The 23,320-nt window shown below is 46.3% G+C and overlaps 4 protein-coding genes across 7 annotated transcripts; 2 read left to right on the forward strand and 2 right to left on the reverse strand.

Moving 5' to 3' along the window:
- Position 1: 1 nt before the first annotated feature.
- Positions 2-4,326, reverse strand: LOC6526309 (protein croquemort). Of its 2 annotated transcripts, XM_015197859.3 has the most exons (7): positions 4,130-4,326; positions 3,903-4,070; positions 2,501-2,785; positions 1,913-2,125; positions 655-1,760; positions 495-585; positions 2-435 (listed from the first exon to the last, which is right to left on the reverse strand). In XM_015197859.3, the coding sequence occupies exons 4-7, from the start codon at positions 2,039-2,041 to the stop codon at positions 286-288; spliced, it is 1,476 nt and encodes a 491-aa protein (XP_015053345.1). In that variant the 5' UTR covers positions 2,042-2,125; positions 2,501-2,785; positions 3,903-4,070; positions 4,130-4,326; the 3' UTR covers positions 2-285. The 2 variants fall into 2 exon arrangements, with proteins under 2 accessions (XP_015053345.1, XP_002087431.1); XM_002087395.4 differs by lacking the exon at positions 2,501-2,785.
- Positions 4,327-4,467: 141 nt separating this feature from the next.
- Positions 4,468-6,014, forward strand: LOC6526310 (dnaJ homolog shv). Its single transcript, XM_002087396.4, has 2 exons — positions 4,468-5,621; positions 5,700-6,014. Exons 1-2 carry the CDS (start codon positions 4,613-4,615, stop codon positions 5,753-5,755), a joined length of 1,065 nt encoding a protein of 354 aa, XP_002087432.1. The 5' UTR covers positions 4,468-4,612; the 3' UTR covers positions 5,756-6,014.
- Positions 6,015-6,232: 218 nt separating this feature from the next.
- LOC6526311 lies at positions 6,233-9,437 on the forward strand. 3 transcript variants are annotated; one of them, XM_015197894.3, is made up of 8 exons: positions 6,234-6,537; positions 6,797-6,934; positions 7,000-7,179; positions 7,268-7,458; positions 7,522-7,622; positions 7,698-8,063; positions 8,124-8,286; positions 8,352-9,437. In XM_015197894.3, exons 1-8 carry the CDS (start codon positions 6,511-6,513, stop codon positions 9,118-9,120), a joined length of 1,935 nt encoding a protein of 644 aa, XP_015053380.1. In that variant the 5' UTR covers positions 6,234-6,510; the 3' UTR covers positions 9,121-9,437. The 3 variants fall into 3 exon arrangements, with proteins under 3 accessions (XP_015053379.1, XP_015053380.1, XP_002087433.1); XM_015197893.2 differs by having other exon boundaries at positions 6,233-6,537; positions 7,522-8,063; positions 8,339-8,997; XM_002087397.3 differs by having other exon boundaries at positions 7,522-8,063.
- An 85-nt stretch (positions 9,438-9,522) lies between these two features.
- On the reverse strand, positions 9,523-22,922 carry LOC6526312. Its single transcript, XM_002087398.3, has 2 exons — positions 22,078-22,922; positions 9,523-15,719 (listed from the first exon to the last, which is right to left on the reverse strand). The coding sequence occupies exon 2, from the start codon at positions 15,709-15,711 to the stop codon at positions 11,269-11,271; it is 4,443 nt and encodes a 1,480-aa protein (XP_002087434.2). The 5' UTR covers positions 15,712-15,719; positions 22,078-22,922; the 3' UTR covers positions 9,523-11,268.
- Between the last annotated feature and the right edge of the window lie 398 nt (positions 22,923-23,320).

Below are 23,320 nucleotides of genomic sequence, written 5' to 3' on the forward strand. Positions count from 1 at the left end.
GTTTTGGTTTTATGAAGTTTTGTGTATCAAGTACAATATGTAAAATCTCAATCAATAAGTTTCGACTTGTTAATGATTAGTGTAATATTGCATATACAGAAGGGTTTGGTAGTGTTAAGAGTAGGGTTTGCTATCACAAAATGCAAGACGAACGTCGGTTCGTATCACTTACATATTACATAACGCGTAACTGACAAAGAACAGCATGTGACGGGCGACTATCAGAATGAACTAGGAGAGTTAACATATCCTGGCACTTTGGCAACACTTAATAACTATTTTGCTCTAGTTGGTAAGCATGTCCTCATCTTCGGGAGTTCGTCGCACCCACTTTTTCGTCACAGTCAGCGTGACGCCGGTGATGAGAAAGACACTGGCGAAAGCTATCAGGGAATAGCCGAATATGATTCCGTAGCTGGACAAATTAATGGCCAACTGAAATAAAAAGCAAGGCGCTCAAATGAAAGTCATTTCACGTGTGGACTAGGCCTTACCTTGGCCTTCGATGCCAACTCAGAGGATAGCTCTGCGTACTGATCGAACCAGAACATTGGCATTAAAACCTTTTGCACACCACGATATATGCTGCAAATAAAATTTTCATGATGACTCCCCTTTTCTTTGACACTGTGTACCTAATTACTCTTTACTTACTCGTAGTCGTCATCGGGCTCAATCATCATGTTAATCTGGATGCGACCATGCACTTGGACAGGCACTCCGGTGGTCGGTTCCACGGCTAAGAAGAACTCGTGCTTCTCCTTCTCCGGCTTCATTCCACTGACAGCATCAATGTACGACTGATCAGCTAGGTAAAAGTGAGGGAAGGAGGAGTAAATGGGTGCTTTGTCTCGGCACGCCTTGCATTCCACTACGCCGGTTTTGGGACATTCATCAAATCGCGTTTCATCACAGAAGCAGGCCTGGTTAGGGTAGTTTTCCCCGGAGTCAAGAGTCTCCTCGGTGCCTACCCACTTAGTGGCGGTCAGGCCGTGATTCTCGAATGTGCCCCGGGGACTGAGGTTCATAAATCGGCAAGCATCGGTGGCAAAAATCGTAATCTCATCGTTTACATTCATCTTGGGCGGGAACAAGTCGCCAGTGGTTCCATTAACTACACCACAAGGCTTCTTGTAGAATCCAGTTTCTGGCTTTCCATTCCAGTGGGTGAGTCTACCCAGATTAGATATATCGTCTGTGCCGGTGTGAATAGTGAACAAACCATCGTAAGTCAGCGACTCATTGCGGTCCGCCAGCCAACCGAAGCGTTTGTAGGGAATGTCAATCATGGAGGTGTTGAACAGGTTTAAAAAATCGGTAATGTTATCCTGGTAACCCTCGAAGATCCATTCGCCCACCGGCTTGGTTACGAACAACTTTCCGCCTTCGTAGTTCAGCATGAAGTTTATGATCTTCTTGACGATCTTGCGCTGGTTTCGCATCTCATCCGCCACCGTAGCGGTGATGGCATGGGCAGCAGTCACCATGTCGTCTAGGGTGCCATTGGATCTCTCCGGATCGAAGAACCATGTCCGCCGCTCATAATATGCCACCGTCGCATTATCGTAAAAGGTGTAGTTCTCCTTCTTGTGCTTTTCCAGGAAGGTGTACGGACCCATCTCTACGAAGTTTGGTTTTATGTTCGGGTTCCGTATGTCCTCGGGATTCGTCCAATTGAACATGTAAAAGCTCAGGTAAATTGGAATGGGTGCCTCCAGCCAGCTATCATAGGCATCAGTGCCTGGCTTGAGGGTAAGGCCCTGTAATTAGTTTTTAATAATATCGTTACATTAATGTAATATGTGACCTATGACGCAAACAAGAGTTCAGTTTTCTACATTCTTTTGGTTTTACTCCCTAAAATAAGTTTTGCTGTTCCTTAAAATTTTGTTTACTAGCTAAAGACACTCACATCCGCTACTAGGTTATCTGCAATACCCGGCCAGAAGACCACGACGAGTATTCCCAGCACAAGGAACAGCGATCCCAAGCCGAAGACCCAGACCTTGCGTTGAGTTTCTCCGCAGCACTTGCAGCACATGGTGGATACGTGGAATTCGGAAGATTCACGGTTTTTAGGAAGTGGCAAGGTGGGAGTAATCCAGCCCTAGACAGTTCGTTGCATCTGGAAGTGGACAATGGTTGGTTGGGTTATTTTTGCTTGCATAATCAGTGTCCATAAACCATATCGCGGCTAATCACGGAATTTTTATTCGTTTATTTCTCGGTACACCCATCCTGGCACCCTGCAGAGTTGGTAATTTTGAAAATAATAAGCCCAAGGCTTATCGCCGGCCGGTCCCTGCTTAAGTATTCGATAAGCATCGGCGATTAGGTCTGAATATTTTTGAATGAGACCAAGTCCGTTGCAGTCCTCATGACAGCTGGAGAAGATTAGGTGGGACAGCCCACTTGGCCGCACAGTCAACTTCAAGTGCAGACATCCGCAGATCTCTATGGTTCTTTAGCACTTGCCACTGTTTCGGTTGCCCAAACTTACTAGTTTTCAATGAAAGGGGTTCGAAAATGTTATTGCCTTGGCACAATCGCAATTCACAACCGCACGCGTCCCCTGGCAGGGCGAAACTGCTTGCCAGCGGTCTACTTTTTGTCTTTTAATGGATCCACTTGACGATCGGTTACCACTCGGTTCATTTGCTAATCTCCGGATTTTGCTAATCGGAGTGTTTGCTTGATTGGCATTCACTTGGATGCGTTTAGAGAACGACTATCAGACACCCGTAATACCCGTCAGATAGTGGGGGTCAAAATTCTTTCGGCATATCTATATAATTTGGCAAGTAAAAAAGTAAAATAAATAAGGTAATAAGTGTTTTATGGTCGTCAGAGTGGGTGTGTTTCAAATAGTTCTAGCTTATCTTAAGAAATGGAAATTTTCTAACTTTAATAGTTGCCGAGATCAACGCTTGTTCATACGGATAGACTTTAGCAATGAGATCTAAGCCCCAATAAGAAATTGGAGCAAAGCGCTTAAAAAAGCAGATTGATTTAGATTCTTTTTTGTATTATAAATATTTATATTTATCTAGCTTTACTAAAAGCTTTGGTAATTTCATGTCTCTGAAATTTACTCAAGTGCAGTATAGTGTTTGGTATCGTTATCTTGGTAATACCCGCATTTCTCGTCTATTTGCGTGCTGTGCGTGGTCAAGATGTTCGGATAATGCAAACTCTCACAAGGGGTTCCTATTTATGGCCCTGATAAGATTAGCTTAGTGGAGCTATTGATAATACGGTTGACATGTGTTGGGCCAGATCTGTTTTACTATAGCATAACAGCCTTGATCCGTCATGTAAGCCAAAGTTCTATTAGTGCAATAGAAGCGGGGCCTCTTTTATCGTAAGTCTAGTGCATATCGTATTGCAACTTCGATACCCTGCTTTGTTTCCTCCCGTCGACTGACTCAGTCTTGTTTTTGTGGGATTATTGGGCTCTATACTACAATGAATTTTTCTTTGTTCCACGACTGATAACATGCAAAAAGGGGGTCTGGAACTACAGTAGAGCTTCTGGAGCATGTACGAGTCCCAGTAAGATAATTCGAGAACTCAGTTTACAGCTCAGTTACAGTTCTAATATTTAAAAGGATTATGATGGAGTCAATATGGAATGGTAAACTCAATAGTTTGTTTTAAGCCAATGAATTGTTTAAATGCATTATTTTAGTGGGGCTTTCGTTACGTAGGAAGGTTTACTGTCTATTGAGGTCGATAAATTATGTACATATGTACATCCCATGAAATGTTTGCTTTCTGGTTGATCTTAACTCGCGCTTAAAGTGTTAAAGTAATGACATCACCAGTTGCGAATTAGCCCTACAGTTAACTCACGTATTATTGCACTACTACCGGCTGCATAATTAAAGTGATGAATTACTCACCTTTTATCTCGCACACAGCTGCAGTTTTTGTTAAGTTTCAGATGTTCAGGTTTTGTTATTGTCTCGCTGTGGCCTTGACATTTATTATGCCATAATTCTAGTAAAATTAGTCTTCAGAGAATTCCCGTTACGATGCGATGCTCGGATAGTCCTTATTTTCTTGGGTGTCTAGAATGGCGAAAGTACCGTAAGAAAGGGGTTTCATCGAGGGACTTCATTTAAATTACCTTTGCAGTTGAACCCAAGCGTGGGCGCCTTTGGCATTTGATCTGAATGCCGCTATCTAACTAAAAATAAAGGCACTTGCGCGTCACCGAACAGGGCAAAGCGGAGACAGATTAACAGCAAGCCTGCAGTTCGCCAGGCTAAATTGGATTAAACAATTCGTTTCTTTATTTATCTTCACCTAGCGAGTGTGACCAGAGGCGCCTAACTGCGCAGTAACAGCACAACAGCCTAACAGCAAAGCAACGTTGCCAGAGTTTGTGGATTGACTGCAATGCGAATCAGCTGCTCTGTTAGAGGAGCGGTGACAACCCTAACGCCAGTGCCAACCAATCAGCGCAGCCCACGACTCACACACACAAACAAAGCTGCCAGCGGCGACAACTACGAATTTTTTACACTTTTGCCAGCAGCATTTAAAATTCAATTTCGAATTCGCTGGCTGAAAAGAATGCATTGCTGAATCAAACAGGAACACAAACGAAATGCAGCTAATCAAGTGCTTGGTTATTGTTCAGCTGTCCCTCTTGCTGGTGGAGGAGTCTCTTGCCGGCCGGGACTTCTACAAGATACTGAACGTCAAGAAAAGCGCCAACACGAACGAGGTGAAGAAGGCGTATCGCCGTTTGGCCAAGGAGCTGCATCCGGATAAGAACAAGGATGACCCGGATGCGTCCACGAAGTTCCAGGACCTCGGGGCGGCCTATGAAGTGCTCTCCAATCCGGACAAACGGAAGACGTACGACCGCTGTGGCGAGGAATGCCTCAAGAAGGAGGGCATGATGGACCACGGCGGTGATCCGTTCTCCAGCTTCTTTGGGGACTTCGGCTTTAACTTTGGTGGTGATGGCCAGCAGCAAGATGCTCCGCGAGGCGCCGATATCGTCATGGACCTGTACGTTTCCCTAGAGGAGCTCTACTCCGGAAACTTTGTGGAGATCGTGAGGAACAAGCCCGTTACCAAGCCCGCCTCAGGCACCAGGAAATGCAACTGCCGCCAGGAGATGGTCACCCGGAACCTGGGACCCGGACGCTTCCAGATGATCCAACAAACGGTGTGCGACGAGTGTCCCAACGTGAAGCTGGTCAACGAGGAGCGCACGCTGGAGATCGAGGTGGAACAGGGCATGGTCGATGGCCAAGAGACGAGGTTCGTTGCCGAGGGAGAGCCACATATAGATGGGGAGCCCGGCGACCTCATTGTGCGCGTTCAACAGATGCCGCATCCGCGATTCCTGCGCAAGAACGATGATCTGTACACGAACGTGACCATCAGTCTGCAGGACGCCCTCGTCGGCTTCTCCATGGAGGTCAAGCACCTTGATGGACACCTGGTGCCCGTGACGAGGGAAAAGGTCACGTGGCCCGGAGCCAGAATCCGCAAGAAGGGCGAGGGCATGCCCAACTTCGAGAACAACAACCTCACCGGCAACCTGTACATCACTTTCGATGTGGAGTTCCCCAAGAAGGATCTTACGGAGGAGGACAAGGAAGGTTCGTGTGAACATTATTTCAAGGAATATTATGAAAGATTAAATATTTAATTGTCATCACAAAATTTTCTAATTCCAGCGCTTAAGAAAATACTCGACCAATCCTCCATCAATCGCATCTACAATGGACTGTGAATCCCTATGGGTCATTCCAGAAGAAGCGCTCGCCGGCTGTACTCTAGTTTTAAAATGCCCAACTGGGAACGCCCCTAATTCAAGAGATGACTTTGTTGAAGAAAGTTGTGCGATGGAAAACAATTTAATTTTAGTTTAGAATTTTGTAAAATAGTAAAAATGTAATGAGCAGAAAACAGAACTACTAAGCGGTTCCTGCTGACAAAAAGGAATTGCAACGAAAACCAACCCCCACAAAATAAAGCGGATTTAAATTATACACAACGGAAGCACATATATTCATTTTGCGTTTTTTGTTTATTTATGGATTTGTTGATTTGCTTAGAAATATTGTATTTTAAAAATATTTTATTAAGGCAATCGATAGGCTGCACCATTGCAACCTTGGCTCAGCTGTCGATAACTGGCGCAGGACAACGGTCTAACGGGAGTGAAATAGAGAGCGGAAAATCGGGAGAGCGGCACAGGAAGTGGCGAATTCACTTTCAGAGAGAGAGGAAAGTTTTACCAGTGCGGACGTAGGACGAGCTCAATTAGGATTTTTATTTATTTTAACAGATAGCAGAGCTCCGAACTGAAAAGCCAGATATTGGCAAGGCTAACCAATATTTTGCCTACCATCCTAAAATTCATACCTCACAGAGGAAGGTACATTTAAGCTGGAAAAGAGAACCTCGTAAAAGGACATTCTAGACCGAAAAACAAGACACCAACAGCAAAAGCAAAAGCAAAGCGACCACAAATACATAGTATGAATGTCGCCTAAATATCATAATTTCGAGGTGAGTCGGGAGCAACTCTTGGGTGTCATCCTATCAAGTTAAAGTCGCAGGGATTTCGTGTTCCGCGAGGACGCAACTGCCCACCCCTTTCATTCAGTTTTTTCGCTATCGATTTTCTGCGAGCTTCTCCCTTCAACTTTAAGTGACCCAAAAAAGAAAGGGAGGGTGGTTTTAGGTCAGCCGGCAAAGTTGCGTGCTGGGCTACTTCATGTATTCTGGTTGCATGCCAAATCTAGAGACCCATTTCAAACTCTTCCAGATTGCACTGGTCTACTTTCTGCTGCTGATACCATGGCCACCCACGAATGTGATCAGAATCCTTTGCTCGCGAGATAACAGCCGACTGGTGCGCAAAATAGTGCGCTCCAAATGGACTCCCATTCTGGACAAGCATCAGGTAAGTCCACCACACGGCAGATCCCTCTATATCAGCCTGCCATACCTAAACTTGTCAACTAAAAGGTGAAGCTGCCGCTGGAGTGCCCGCTGCATCCGTTCCGGGATGTTTTTGCCCCCCGGCAGGATGCCAAGCAGAGGGATCGACCTACTCAGTGGACGTGCAGGAAATGTGGGAAGAGCTTCTACCAGGAGAAGCACTTGGACTTACATTTCGACACGCGCCACAAGAGCATCATCAATCAGGTAAGGAATTTAAAGGTGAAGAAGGAGTGGGTGATCATGGATATAAAACTGAAAGTACTTGAATTTTCATTTCCACCTGAATTTCCAGGCGGAGGATGCCGTTTGCCTGGCCGACTTCTGCGACATCATGCGGTGTGAGGTTTTCGAAACGGAGGACGCGTCCAGCCTGAAGTTTGGTGACCAGCACATTGTCACGGACATCGAGGTGTGGGGCGACTCCCTGGGTCAGAATTCCGCGTTGGCCAAAGCGAATGCTGCCTACTTGAGCTTAATACCTAGGTGCGTTTTGCTTTGATACTCTTACATTTGTCTTCAGTTATGTGATGCATCAATCCTTTCTAGAACTTCCACATTGGGTGCCTCGCGTGCCGCCAAAGTACAAAACCGTCAATTACTTCAAGACAAGCCAAGCCAGGCCAGCAAGCAGAATCAGTCACCGGCAGGTGAGCGAACACATCCCCAAACCCACCACCATCCCCGAGATCGTGCATCCACCACAGCCAATCCCCTTCGCCTAGATCCATCGCCGGAGGACGGCTCGGCGGCCAGGCCGAGATCGGCGGGCGAGAAGCTACTTAACAAGCTTAAGGAGCTGGGCAAGGCGCACCTAAAGCCGGCAGCGGATCCGGAGACCAGCAGGCAGAACGAGACGGGCGAGGAGGAGGACGAGAAGGGGAGTGGACAGCCCGAGGGCAGTGGCCAGTCCGCTGATGAGGTCAAGACGGAGGAGGGATCGGGTGCTAATGGAAACGGAAACAAGGCCAGAGCCAATTGCAAGCCGGAGGAGCTGAGTAAGCTGAAGAACCGCTGCGAGATGCTGCTGAGAAGCTGCATCGGAGGATTGCTACTGTCTATGTCGGATCAGGCCTTCAAGGAGATGGAAGGTTCGTGTGCTTTATGTTCTTTCTGATCCGAATTATACTTGAAACCCTTCATGCCCGCAGATGAAATGAACAAGGCGGTGTGCTGGTACTTGACGTGCGATCGTTACTGGGAGGATGGACCCTTGGAGCCCCGAGCCTTCCCCTGGGGTCTAATCGTGATCCTGATCTTCGTGCTCTCCACGGGGATATGCTTCTGCTACTACATTATCTGGATCCTGTTCGAGTAAGTGTGTCCTGGCCACCTGTTCCTTCCATTGAGATTGAGCGAACCCAAGTCACCTGTTTCAGCTCCGAAGAAACGACAATCAACGCGAACCACTACTACGGCCAGGGATCCATCGGCGCCGGCGGGAGCATCTACATGCCAGGAGCAGCAGCGGGTCATCACTACCATGTGGACTATGCCACGCGGCACGACCTCGACCTGGACGCCGGCGGGATAGCTGGTCAGCAGCAGCAACAGCAGCATCTGCTTCAGGAGCAGCAGTACTACTACCAACAGCAGCAGCAGCAGCAACAGCAGCAGCAGGCGGCATCCGTTCGGGATTTGTACCCGGAGCAGGTGCAGTATCACCGCCACAGTCCGCGGCACTACATCGCCGATCAGCGTCCGGTGGGGCCAACAGTGGGCACACCCACCCAAGGGGCCGTTCGCAGCAGTTCCTCCAACGCCAACACGCCGTTGCACCATCGGGTGCAGCATTCGGGACAGCATCCCCACCTGCAACATCGTCACTCGACGAGCCTGGCCTACCCACAGGACATTTTAGACCGACGCGACTATACAAGTAGCTCCTCTCGCCCGATTGCTACCAACATGGTGGCTGGATCAGGACCGGGACAAGGCGCCGGAGCTCCTGGCGATGCACAGCGTCACTACAACACGCATCCGCGGCCGCTGGAAACGAGGCATCGCCACGTGGGCTCCTCGCAGCAATCCCTTCGTGCCTCCGCCTCCACGCACGAGATTGTGCAGCAGGAGGCGGGTCTGGGTCAGAACGAGCACTACATCTACGTGACCTATCCGCCGGACCTCAAGAAGCGCTACTTCGAGTGATGAACTGGGTTTGGACTGGGTGCGGGCACTGATGATGATCGTCTAATGGGGACTGCTGTCGAGCCTCCAGAGAGGAGATCGGGAGACCGGCAGATGGAGAGACTAAAGGGCCTTCAAAGGGAGATCCAAGAAACGATACCAAAGCCAGAGTTCAACTACAGTTGATATGAGGATATTGAGTGACAGAGGAGGACTGGTCGCCAACATAAGCCCAAAGTTGGATTTTTACTTTTAGCCTGCAAATTCTAGATTTGTGAACTGTGCTATTCTTTTTTAATTCTACAAAATAAATTGCAATATTTCTGTACAATAGAAAAGAAAGGTGATTTAATGGATAACTTAGTAAATTGGTAACGCTTTAACTAAACTCCCATAGAAACCATTGAAGCCAAAACTCAGCGATTAACATTTACATAAAACATTTATTTCTCTTTTTAGGATTTCGTATATCATTTCCTTTGCTTGGTTTGCTCAAAGACACTCACATTGTCACATTGATAAAGTCACAAATCTTAAAGCTAAGGTACAGTGAAAACTCTCCGATTTACAAGTATAGAGTTACAGACATATGTGTTGTATCCATTGTGGAATGTGTAGAGTGGCAAAGGATGGTATGTACATATTGCGCAATAAATATTATTGTTACTGCTAACATTTTACTCCATTTAGTGGGCTAGCTCTTGCACTTTGTATTTTGTTTGTACTAAAATTAAGCGTATTACTTAGTTGTAAAAGTTACAAACGAAAGAACGTACATTTAGAAGCTTAGCTAGACATTATTAGCTAGACATTTATTAGTTTCAAGTGTTTGGTCCTTTGGAATGTGTTACAAGAAAAAGACATCTAGGTGGTCTCGGTTATAAAATAAGATAACATTTTTACTTTTTACTTTTTAGTTGTTAGTTTTTCGTGTTTAGTTTTTAGTTTTTAGTTCAGTGTTGCAGTGGGCTAGGATTCTAAGACTAGACCAGCACCCAAGTCTATTTCATAGTTGGCATTGCCCTTGAATATTGTTTTCCTCATCCGCAGCTTACATAAGTCGGGCGTTGAGAATTCTTTAAGGCCCCCATACCAAATTTGATAACCGGTCTGGATTTGTGATTAGCTATGCCCTAAAGTCGCCGTATGCGCCAAGCATCGATTAGGGATGGGCGTTATGAAACGAAACCCCTTCGATTTCCTTGTCGATGTGGGAATTGGGTTCTATGGTTCTATGTGTAAATGTACGAAGCCAAAGCTTAACAATTTTGGTAATTCCCGTAACCCTAAAATAAACACAACAAATTGCTCTAGGAACCTAACAAAAAATTGCACTAAAACAAACAAAGTCTTCGGCTACTAACAGATCAAACGATTCCAACAGGTGTATTTAGTTTTTAGTTTTCTCTCAGTTTTTGGTCTAGGCTGCATTTGGTGGCAAAATTTAAGCTACAAGTGGGTGGCGCGGTTTTTTGTCCCCCAAGTTGCGCCAAGGCTAACACGCAACTGGCATCGCATAATGCCCCCCATATTGATATATGTGTGTATAAGTTATATTGCGAATGTATCTCAATCTGGGCCTGACCTTTGGCGAAAAGCATTTTAAATTGGCCCGACTCGCTGAGCGAGTAAAACGCTGATACATTAGCCGATAAAGTATGTATGTATCTGGTTAATTGCACGCGACTCGGACAGAAACCCCAAAACTCCCCTACTGACCCCCGGTTAACCCTTTGTCTAACGCTGCTTACTCATGCTTAACCCATCGAGATTCGAATTCGCGCATTCCAGATAAACACGACATTTTCCATGTAAATATTGCACAGATATCTAAAATATATATGGTACTATGGTACTCTAAAATAAGTATCGTAAAAGTTTAAAAATTATGATTTTCCTAAAAGGACTTTTCATACATTATATTATGCTACATTCCGTTTCCTTAAATAAATCCAAATATTAAAATATTAAAAAAGTCTTGAGATTCTGTAAAGTGTAGCTGCACTTGCATCCATATCTTTAGTTTTCTTTTTGTGGTGTATCTACGTGTGTACGTGTGGTGTATCTTTTATTTACTTTCGATTAGCCATCTGGATCGTCTGTTTTGGCGAGCCGAACACATCTGATCCTGTCCAGGGACCAGAAATATCTTTGGTAGAAGCTGGAATCCTATTTGACCTTCCGGTGGCGCTTCCTTCCGGCTCTTTGGCGCTTGTACTTCCGCAGGACTTGATGGGCGTGGTAGAAGCGACTTATCCGACTCTGTACATACTTCCCATGCAGATACTTGAGCAACTTGCGCCGATCCTTTTGCGGATCGGGCTTCTCATCGTGGATTACTTCCTCGTGATGTATCAGTGGCGTGGCATCAAATTCTGGCTGGGGTTCGGCCAACAACTGGATGAGCTGCAGGGTGTCGGCCTGCTCCTCCGTCTCGGGACACACCTGCCCAAGGCCAGCTGGATTGTGTTGGACCTCGGCCTCCTGATCCTCATTGGCCACCACGCCCAGGATGTTCTCGTTCATGTCGCACTGCACCACATAGAGATCACTACTGGAGTCAAATATCTCGGCCAGATTGACTAGCAGTACATCCTGACCGCTGGTGTTCGGCTCCTCGTCGTCCTCCTTGCCCTCGAGATCTGAAAGCTGATACATTTCCGCCAGCGCCTCCTCGACGCTTAGTTCTCGGGGAGTGGGAGCAGAAGCACATTTATCCGGAGATCCGGATTCCTCTAAAAGAGACGTTTCCATTTCCTCTCTTACGACTAACTCATTTGATTTTAAGGAACTATTTAAGGCAATCTTACTAAGGTCACTTGGCTTCGCTTCGCCATCGCTTTCCAGGATCTGCTTCAGTTTGGCAATGTCGTGGTTGGAGACCTCCGCCTCTGGGAGTACCTCTTCAGGGCTCTCCTTTTTGACGATCGTCTTCCGGGGGGGTAGTTCCCCGGTTTGCGATTGGGAGAGTTCTTTTTCCAGGGCGGCCAGCTCGTTAAAGTCGCTTTCTTCTTCGCCAGCCGTAGAACTCCGGGAACTGGAGGTGCTGGAACTGCTGCTACTTGACGAAACGCCTTCCTCTTCCTGGCTGCTCGAGCTGGAGCTGGAGTCATCGTCCGAACTGGAACTACTGGAGCTCGAACTCGAAGAAGATGACGAAGATGACGACTCTTGTTTTGGGATTTCACTTTCCATTTCAGGTTCTGGGGTAGGTGCCACACTATTCTTCAGCCAGGCTTGTATTTGCTCCTCCTTATTTTGAACGTCATCCACTCCCTCCACTGCCCTTTTGATGGGACTCGTGTTGCTCCCCTCGTCGTCCGGCTCCACTCTCAATTTAATTTTCGGAGACATGTTCGTATTTTCGATGTCATCAAACCCCCTGAAGTTTGACTGCAGCTCCACAGAGCGGCTGTCCAAGCCCTGCTCCTCCAGAGTTGGCTCTTCATGAACATCATCAGTCTTGTCTTTGTAGCTGTACGCACTCTTGATGACCGTTTCCCGATCTGTTCCACTCAGTATACTGCTTCTGAATTCAGTGGAATTCAAAGCCGAGACACTCAGCCCTTTGAGACTTGGGGGATTGCGCAGATCCGGGGTCGCATCGTATTTCTTAATCTGCCTTTTAATCAGAGGCAGCCGTTTCTCCTTCAATATGCTCAACTGCTTCTTCATTAGGATAGATCGGAGTTCCCTGTTTTTACTATAGGCGATTTTCTTTCGCAGGACTTTCAGTATCCTAAAGTAATGCCGATATTTTATTTTTGGGCTCTCGAACTCCAGGATCTTTAGCAAATTTATGCAATTTCGACGTTTTTTGGCAAGAAGTTTTTGACTGGCTCTGGCCAAAGTTTTAGTCGAAGGAGAGATTTCATTTGGATTTTGGCAAGGACCCACCTGTTGTTCTCTATCCTTTTGATCCAACCGATCCTGGGGATCTGTGGTTCTGCGCTTCCTTTTATAGAACTTAAATCTCTTTGGATTCTCTCTATACTCCCCTTCATCCCGGGCAGTCGCTTCTCCGGGGTCGCTCTCCGAGCCATCGATTTTGTGAATAAAGGTCTCGTACTCCTTGGCGAAGGTGGACTCGTTTGAGTTTGAGCTGTTGTTCTGATCGAAGTCCATAGGTGGCACAGGTGGTTGTGGTTCATTTTCATAGGCCTCATTGCTGTTGAGAATGGGACTGTGCAAGGGAGGAGCCGCGGATTGTTCGATCAATGCATCAGGGTCTGGTTGTCGGAGGATCTCCGCCAAGGCATCGCTTTCGTTAACGGGCTGTTGCTCAGAGGCATTCGTTTTCAGACGCAGTTCATCCAGCTCCTTCTCCACGTCGAAACTGCCAAAAGAATCGTCCACGGGAACGTTGCCGCTTCCATTGGCCTTTTCGATGTCTATAATTATGTCTGGTAAGTTGATGCCTTGATGATCCACTACTGCCGTGGCTTGGGGTCCAGTTGGTGGCAGAGATTCGTACATAAAGTTGGGGGTACTAGGTACTGGAGCCACCACTGCCACAGCCGGGGGATCCATCTCCAAAACAGCACTTGTTTCATCTTCGTCGTCAACCTTCCAGGTCGAGAGAAAGTCGCGAATGTTGTAATTCTGGGTACCTTTCGTCGACTCCACAGTGTAATTTAGGTGGTTGGAGGACGCCGAGGCGTGGAGATTGTAGCCCACATAGTTTTCCACTTGGGAATCGAGGTTGGTGAGCGATGCGCCACCTGAATTTCCAGTCTGTCCAAGATAACAATTTCCCGAGGAGGTGGGACCCACAATTCCAGATCTCTTGCGGTAATCCTGATAGGTTTGCGTCCGCAGGGACTGCTGGGGCATCGACGGAGATACATAGCTCTCCAAGGAGTTGAGACTCAGATCATTGTAGTAGCCCCCACTCGCGGGATCCATTCCCATACCCATGCCGATACCTATTCCCATGCCACCCATTCCCAATCCCATTGGCGCCGTATATCTTTGGCTGGTTAGGTTATTCAGGTTATTCGATGTGGTGGAACCTGGCAGCGCCTGTGGGCTGTATCCGTAGCCCAGCTGACTGGGCGTGGCTTCGTAGGGGCCGTGGCCCACGTACATATCAGTCGGATGCTTGAGCTTCATGGCAGCGGCGGAGGAGGCCGCTCCCGGATATTGAGGCTGCGATTGCGGGGCACTTGCGGATGCTCCATAGGGTCCGGAGATAGATCCGTACCCATTACCCCTCGGGTAATAGCAGTTCTGCTGGTTCAAGGGGTATCCCTGAGAGCAACAATTCTGGCGGGAACTTAAGGGCGCGTTCTCCGTACCTGTCCACAAATTCCGGCCGGCATAGGGCTGCGTAATCGAAGGACCCGCATACGGATTGCTGACATACGGCGATACACCTGTGCTCCCATACTTATCGTACTTCGTGGACCCGTAATATAGTTCGCTGTTGATGGTTCCGTGTCCGGGTCCAGGTCCGGGCCCTGGTCCCGGTCCAGGGGCAGGATGGGGGTGATGGTAAGTGCTGTTGGGCCCCGTCGCCGGCGGTAGAGATCGGTAGTTCGGCGAATTATAGTCCACTCCCCAATGACAGTTGCTGGTGGTCTTCCTGTAAGATTGCAGTCCGGCGGAGTCGGGGCCCAGATCGGGCTGACTATACATGGGTATGCCGCCATTTGGCGAGTACATGGACATGGCCATTCCGTACTTGTCGTAGTATTGCGCTGACGAGGGATTATTCATCACTCCACTGGAGTTACCACCAGTGGCGCCGTAAACCGCAGCTGTGGACATTCCCTGATAGCTTCTACTTGGCTTGATGGCCGCATAGTTGGGCTCCAGTTGGGTTAGCTGTGTCTGCTGCGACATCTGCGTCTGCTTTTGGGGCACGGCTCCAGGATTCAGGGGTAGTCCATATGATGTACCCGGAACAGCACTGCCGGTCATATTGCTCGCCATCATCGCATGCGATGCGGCCTGGGCGGAGGGAATCTTGTACTTGTACGGATCGTACGTGGCATTCGACTGGCTCATATAACCGCCGGAGCCTGCTGCGCCGCCGGAAAGCGGTTGGGCGTAAAAGGGCGTCGCCGTAGCCTGCGGCTTGATGCCCGTACCGGTTGCGCCGATTGGACTTGCTCCGTACTTCGCTCCCGCGCCGGGAGTCAGCTTCTCGTAGCGAGTTCCACTTACGGGGTAACTGTTGCCGGACAACTGTGGTCCCACTGCTGTCGCGCTGTACGAGTTGTACGGGGCTCCACTGTAGTTGTAGGCGGGATCCAGGGGCAGGGAGTTTCCGTATCCGTAGTTCTGTGGGTAATAGTGACTTGGATTCTGCTGCTGCTGCTGCTGTTGCTGTTGCTGTCGCTGCTGGGCGTCCAGCGATGTGAGCGCCTCGCTGTAGAACGGAGCCACTGTCGCTATGGTGGCCATTGGCATTGAGGTGGGCGAATTGTCGTAGTGGCCGCCGCTGGTGGGCGTGGTCGTGGCGCTTCCGTATCCGCTGCTGCTGCTCCCACTGCTGCTGCTGCCCGGCCCGGAACTGGAGCCGGAGCTAAGCCCGGATACGGATCCGGAGCCGGAACCGGACGACCCCATGGCGATGGCCATGGCGGCCGTGTCCATGACGGCTTGCATCTTGTTGGCTGCAAAGAGGCAATTACGTTGGAATTTAACATAAAGTCGATGTAACCAGAAAAGCTTAAGTTATTTATATATAATATTTAGATAACTACAGTTGTGGAAAATGTAGCAAGTTACTTGTTTGTCTATATTCAAAAGAAGAAATCGTTATAGGTTCTCGAGAATTGTATCAAATTAAATGCTTAATATTTAAATATTGACCAACACATTTGTGAAGTGCGTATCAACCATATGGCGAATCGGAAATAGCAAAACAAATATTTGAAGATGTTTAGACCAATAACCTAGTTATCGTAACAATCATCGCAATATGCCAGAATTATTTATTCAAAATCTGTAAACACTGCTTAAGTGGTTTATTAGGACCCAAATGGTTTAAAATTACATCATTTCGTTTACTATTGAAATATACATATGCACCTGCCAAGCGTTTTTACAAATATCCCGATCTCTCTTTCTAGGATTTCCCCTTCGCTCAACCGGTTGCATTCTAGAAGGGCATTCGCAATGGTTAAAGGTCTGCAACACGGCGAACAGGGAAAAGCAATTATTCTCTGGCATTTAAATGTAAAATGGAAAGCCCCACCACATAAACCTCTCGACGCCCCCGCGACAATTTCGCTTTTGTTGGTCATTAAATGTGGTCTTCAACGGCACGCAGGTCCTTTGTAGTCCTTCGTAGCAAGTGTGTCAGTGGGGTTTTCATGTCAGGATGCAGTGAGGTGGGGTAAGCCGCACTTGGAAAAATATTATATCAAATATGGCTTTTGATAGAAACACCTTCTGATAATCTCTTGCGATCCTCTCCCAAATCATAGTTTTTCTAGCATTAATACGTTATATGCGTTTACTCCTACTTTAAAACCAATTAAAAGTTGAATGGTTTCAAAATTTTGGCCTGTGTATAACAGACAGGGACTACAAAATAAAACGCGCGCCTCGGCTTTGTGAAATGGAAATGTGGAATGTTCATGAAATATTAATGATTGACCCCGCCACTCACACACACGCACGCACTGCGCAGCAGAAGGGATGGACAATGCAAAGAGCAATGGTGGCAACAACAATCGAACCCCTTTTCCACGCCCACTCAATGTCAACGCCCACCGCAAAGTGGGCCACAAACACTCGCACACTGGGAAAAACCAATAATTGTCGCAGATAATTGCTTGAAGCCAATGGAACCCCGCTCCATAATCATCAATACCTGTAGGGTGCTGCACGACTAGCACACTAAAAGAAATCGGAGGAGTTAATGTGCAGCTGCAGTTAGCCATCAGTTCACAACCGAACAGATCAGCATTAAAACCATGTCTGGAATCTGTGATTCGTTTGAGGCTTTCAGCGAAAGCTTTATGATTCCTAGAATATTTGCAAGTCGATAAGAGCGATTGTGTTTATAATGTGTGTTGAACCTTTAAACTCTCATAAGATTATGTGCGATTATGCTAAGACTCAATACAGGCTAATATAAATATTCACATCATAGATTCCAGAAATCATAAAAAAAAATCAAATAAAATCGACAGCTTCTTGTACACCTTAAATGTTTGCTGTGTACTAAATCCGTACCCTTCTTCCCCTTGGAACCTTTGTAATAGCCGGGTTGGAACTTCATCCACAGTCCATTGCCGAACACCTGCGAGGACCAGGGGCAGTTCCATCCGTAAGGACAACTACTGTCCGCCGGCAGCCACATGGTTTGCACTACGGACAATTGAGCAAATGGACAAATGGACAATTGGAACAAAAGAGCGCTGCACACAGAATAAAATTAAAACGGAGTATAGCACACCGGGCACGGCAAGTGGCGAACTGGAATTCATTATGATAATTCACTTTCATCCGCGGCAAATATTATTGATGACCCGGCAGTCGGCTCCGGATAATCGACCTCTGGCTTTCGATTCGATTCGGGTCGGGCTTTTAGTCTAATTGGGCGTGAAGCGACCATCCGGAATAAATGAGATCGCGATTGCTGGATTGTCGACGGCTACTGGAGACTTTAATCGAAATAGGATCGCAATGCAAATCATGATTAGCGTCGGCAACCCGAAAGGGGAAATGGTAATCAAAGAAGTTCGGCTCGCCATCCGATATACTTGTGTACAAAAAGCCGGGCAGCTCCGCAATTCGATCGCATTGCGTATACGCCCTGGGGTATGCTGATATCGGAGATCAGCGCAACTGAATAAAATGAGTTTGTTGTGCCACGTTCGAATGGAAAGTACGAATGTGTTTGCCTCTGAAAAGTCGAGGCAAATGCGGGTTCCATAATTCATTTAATTTATAAAGGGCAAGACAAACACGAAACGAGTTTAATCTATTTGTATCCGTTCCCTTAATGCTATTAGAGTCGAAAAGTCAAAGGGCGTTTATAAATAAGCGTGAGTAAAGTTATCTGTTTATATTTTTAGAGTTTATGAGCATTTAGAGGTTGTCAAAATTAAGTGCACAAAAAAAATCTTAAACTGATTCCTTCCTTTAAATATCCAGTAACAATGAAAGTAAGTAAACTAAAAAGTTTCAAGAGCAGAGCCGTAAAGTATGTACATTTAAATTCAGCGCAGCTTTCATTAAATTCTTACCCGAAATGCGAGGAGTTATGCTGCCATATGTTGGGCAAAGAAAAAGGCGGGCTAACACAAACACACCGGAACACAAAGACGAGCACACGCACACGCGGAAAGGACGCGCTGCGTGCTAGTGTGTGTGTGTGAGTGTGGGGGATTCCCCACACAGCGTAGCCTTTGTTTTAATTATGAAACTTTGAGGACTGCAGTTATTTTTACGAGAAGGAGGCGTGACAGCGCGTGCGACTTTCCAGCAAAAACTTATTCATCTGTTGAAGCTGTTGAAGCCAAGGAATGTGCCGTCGAGGCTGACATTGGCAGCGACGCCAGCAGCGCCGCCTGCGCCGACGCAGACGCCGAAAAGGAAAAGCCGACGGGGAAAATGCCCCCGAAGGGTGTGGAAAAAGAAGAAGAACAAGTAGGAAAGCAGTAGGCAACGAACAACAAATGGGCGAGTGTAGTTGTGTGGGCCTTTCACGGGAAGTTCCGGGTGTGTAGCTGTGTGTCTGTTGTTGTTGTGCTCGGGAAAACAAGTGGTTGCCGTGGTGAGAAGAAAACGGGCACAAAATAGCGAGAAAGGATTAAACTACGAAAGGGAAAAGCAACTGCAACGGAACGCCGTTCGGGGACCTATTTACTGACCCAACTAACATATCTCAACTTAAAACTGCTAAAAGTAATACGTTTGTAAGGAAAAAAATACTATTTGCAATGTTTAAATTACATATATCTAAGGACATATGAAGTAGGCGGTCAACATTACGTTCCTCTGTTTCTTGCTATAAATACAGCTATCCCTCAGTTAAATATTCATATCCTTTCAACCCATTCCAGCATACCCGTTCTGAGACCAATTACAGGGTCTGCAGTGCAGGCGCTCCCGAAGCATTTTGCCAGACTTGTGGCAGCCCCAGTTCCCACCTCGACCGTGTCCCGGTCCTTATTCCTGAATCGGGCGGAAATGAAGCCGCCGCTCATAAGCAAACATGACAGCTCCATGCTCCCATTAGCGTTCCAATTTTGTTGTTTGCAACTCCTTTCTTCCCCATTTCCCATTTCCAGTTCGATGACGAAGCGTGACAAATAATAACAACAGTAGCTTCGAGCTACCGAAATGATCGGAAAAGTGCATCGAGGCGAGGGCTTTCCACCAGGAGTGAGAGTTGCTTAAATAGGGCTAAACCGCCGACCGCAAAAACAAATTAAGTAAATTCAGAAAGCAAGCAAACTAGCGACAACAACAAATCTGTCTTTGAGCGGAGGAACTGGAGGGTGATGCACAGAAAGAAAGTGGATATAAACAGACATCGCTGCAGCACAACGTTTATATTTCTAGGATGTTATATCAAACGTAGAACAGAAATAGTAACTGAGAATTTATAACTGCAGAGCTTCAAAATGGAAACCTGAAACCTTCTCGGGCATTTCTCCCTGTGCAGAGAGGGCAGAATTGAAATAAACAATGAGCAGCAAATGGGCAAAAAGCAAAAGCTAAAAAAAGTGGAAAAAAGCAACAATAAAATAGGCGACAAGCAGCAACAACGGGCAATCATAAAGCGACGCAATCAAATGATAATAAAAAGCAGCGACGATTACGCCGGCTGCGACGCCGACAGCGCAGCCACAGTGGGGCTTCAGCTCCCCGATTGTTTTGCATACATATATGTACGGTTTGCGGTATATACAGCACATGCGGTGCGGAGTCTACGTCTCCAAAGGTGAAACGCGAAGAAAGGGCGATGGGGAGAAAGAGGGCTCCGACCCAGTCGAAGAAGCTATAGCAATTCCCAATTCCACATTCAAATGCAAAACAAATTCAAGAAAATCGAACAGCAGATAGAAGCCAGCGACGTTGGCAACGCCGAAAGAAAGACAGAAACTCGGTGTCATCGTATGAAAAACGAACAGCTGGGGTCGCATATATGGGAGTCCGAGTTGGCCCATAAAAACTGTTTCAATCCGCGCTAATTTATGCCACTCCAAAGGGTGAGCAGCCCGAACTTTGGGTGTAGGAACGAAAATCGTAATTAAACTAGGTATCTATCTTATCTTGCTAACTGCCATTATGCTCTGGCAACGGATGTATTTGCGTTTACAAAAAGCTTCTTTAATCCCATTAACCTTTCATGTAAGGTCTAACATCAAGTATGCGACGTGTATGGCATTAGAAGATCAAGTAAGCTTGTTATTTGGAAGCATTGCAGTATTTGGATGGCAATATTTAAATATTTATCTTATCTTAATTAATATCAATGCGAACAAGTACAAGTGCGGGTTCATTGCTACTTGATTAAACAAACTGAACGGAGCGATTATTTTCACAAATGTTTGGTTATTACTTAGGAGAGTATACAATTTGCTGTGCTGGCCATGAATATGTATGTACATATGTACTTCAGGGGACGATGAATACTTGAAATATATTAGTTTTGCGATTACCATTACACTTTTTGAACTATCAGCCTGCAGTGCTACCATTGTGACCCCCACTGTGGCTGTGTAAATATCTGAGCGCTATGTGGCCACGACGAAATATTGATTGAAAATCAATAGGCTCGGCCGCCTGTCATATTCTATGATTGCCCGGCGGCAGAGAACTCAGAATTCAAATGTCGATGCGATCCAACTGCCAGCCGGCAAACTCACTTCAATCATATATAGAAGTCTATATATACACTAGCTATGTATATACACCTACATACATACATATGAGATGTATGTATACTAAGCATTCGAACGTTAACATGCACACTCGTATGTGTGTCAGTAGTTTTGATGTTCGTGCGTGTGGCGATGACAAGCTCGGCTTGATAATTTAAACACGTAGCCCTCGACTAGAGCTTCTGCCATGGACTGCGCCCCCAAACCACCACCCACCACCCCCTCTCACCGCCCGCCACCCCACAGCTCGGCACCGACACACACACTCGCACACATGCACATGCCATAGCGTATAGAGCAAAACAGACGTAAAAAATCGAAAAAAAACACACAAAAATGTCAACACACTTTTATTGTTGTTGATGTAATACCCTGCATTGATAGGGGAGGGAAGTATATCAACTACTTCCCCAAATGCCGTTCTAGGTAAAAATATATATTTAAAATGAAGACACACCGTAAGAAACTGATTTCAATTTCAAGTGCAGTTTGAGTGCAGTTTCAGTTTATGAGAACTAAAATGACTATGTATTTTTTGCCTTAAAACTTCGGCTGCCGAGAAATAGCCTAGTAAAAAGGGTTGCCTATTTAAAGGGGTACCTCTCGGTCGAACCATTTGGGACATGCGTTATTATTTTTGCTGTCTGTGTGGCGCTTTTTGGGGCTGTCGTTGTAATCGACTTTGTTGTTGCCGTTGCCGTTGCCGCAAAACAAAAATGCCAAAGAAGAGAATAAAGTAGAGCACCCAAGTCGGCGACGCTAGCGCAAGCAGCGACGCCAGCAGCGTAAGCCGCACTCAGCAAAAAAAGAACGTTCGATTATGGTGGGAAAGGGAAAGGGGGACGGGCAGGGGGCGGTGGAAGCATATGCACTCAAGCAGCAAATAAACCACGTATTCACACACACTCGCACACACTCGACATACTTACACAGATATTCAAAACAAAGTACATAAACAAAAATATAAATATTTGCATTTTAAAACCTATTGAAATAAATGTAATAGTACTTTTAACGATTTTAGATCTACCCCAACATCAGCATTAATTCTTCAAAGCAACTATGATTTTTGTATTAAGCCTTAATAATATTATAAAGTAATAAATATTTTTGCTTGTGCACGAACCTCAACACTTTTTCGACATTTTGGGGCTATTTTCCCTGCTGTTGTTGTTGCTTCTGCAGCACCCTCTGCCGCTGTCGCAGTTGACGTCTACGGCGCAGTCGCTTCTCACTTAAATGTTCTCTTCGCTGCCGTTACTGTTATTGTTTGTTTTTGTTGTGTATTTTTTTCGCCTTGTTTCGCTTGATTATTTGTTGTTTTTTCCTTTTTTTTCTCCCCCAGCTTGTAACTTGCAATATAATTTAATAGTAACTGATGTGCTTGCTGCGGGGGCTTGTTGTTGCTTCTGTACTTCACTTAATATTCGGCTACGCACTCAAACATACACAGGGAGAAATTATGGGGCGGAGTAGGTACATAGGTGACACAAGTTTGGAGTTTCACTTTCAAGGTAACACACGTCGTATGAGCGATATCCGCTGATAATAACGATATACACATGACACATGTAAGTATGTATATTCAATTGCACTGTTGCCTTGCTCTTCCACTTTTATTATTACTATTTCCTCGGACTGTTGGCACGAATTAGATATGACAGTTGGGAACGTCAGCAAAACACACACTTTAAAGCCGGCATTGAAAACGCTCTATTTCCCGAACTGTGTATCTTTTTTCCAGCACACACTTGTACAGGTGGCAAAAAGGCAAAAAAGCGGCGCGTAAATGCCGGAGAACAGAAACAGAAATTATACAACGTTCCGTAGTGGTAGTAAAATGCAAAAGTTAATAACAACGCGACAAACAGAAAAAAAACACGCCAGAACGTAACCGAACGGAATCCAGCGATGCGATGTGCCAGCGTAAACGCGTCCGTGCACGTCCGCTCTCTTTGAAAACAAAAACGCGAGTGAGCAATTCGACAAACGGTAAAAGCACACACGGCGGATGAGTGCTAATTGCGCTCAGCACGCGTCGCAACGAGAAAGAGCGAGAAAAAAGCAGCGGAGAGAGTGCAGCGCTCTCTTTCTCTGGGTGCGAGGGAGATAGCTCTCACAGGTGGTTGAGGGGGTGTCTCTTTTTACACGAAAAGAAAACCTTTGCCTTGGCTATGTACAATCTAATTTTAAATGTTCTGTAAGACTTTTGATGTGTAGTTTTCATTAAAATTGTTAAAATTGTACAAATAAATTTAGGAACCGGTTTATGTTTCCTTAAAACCATATTTTAAAGGAACTCCAATTTCTTCCGGTCCAGACATATCTGTGATATTGTTAAAGAATGCTCGCGTAAATGCTAACACACA

The sequence above is a fragment of the Drosophila yakuba genome, chromosome 2L (genome assembly GCF_016746365.2).
Source record: "Drosophila yakuba strain Tai18E2 chromosome 2L, Prin_Dyak_Tai18E2_2.1, whole genome shotgun sequence".
Lineage (NCBI taxonomy): Eukaryota > Metazoa > Arthropoda > Insecta > Diptera > Drosophilidae > Drosophila > Drosophila yakuba.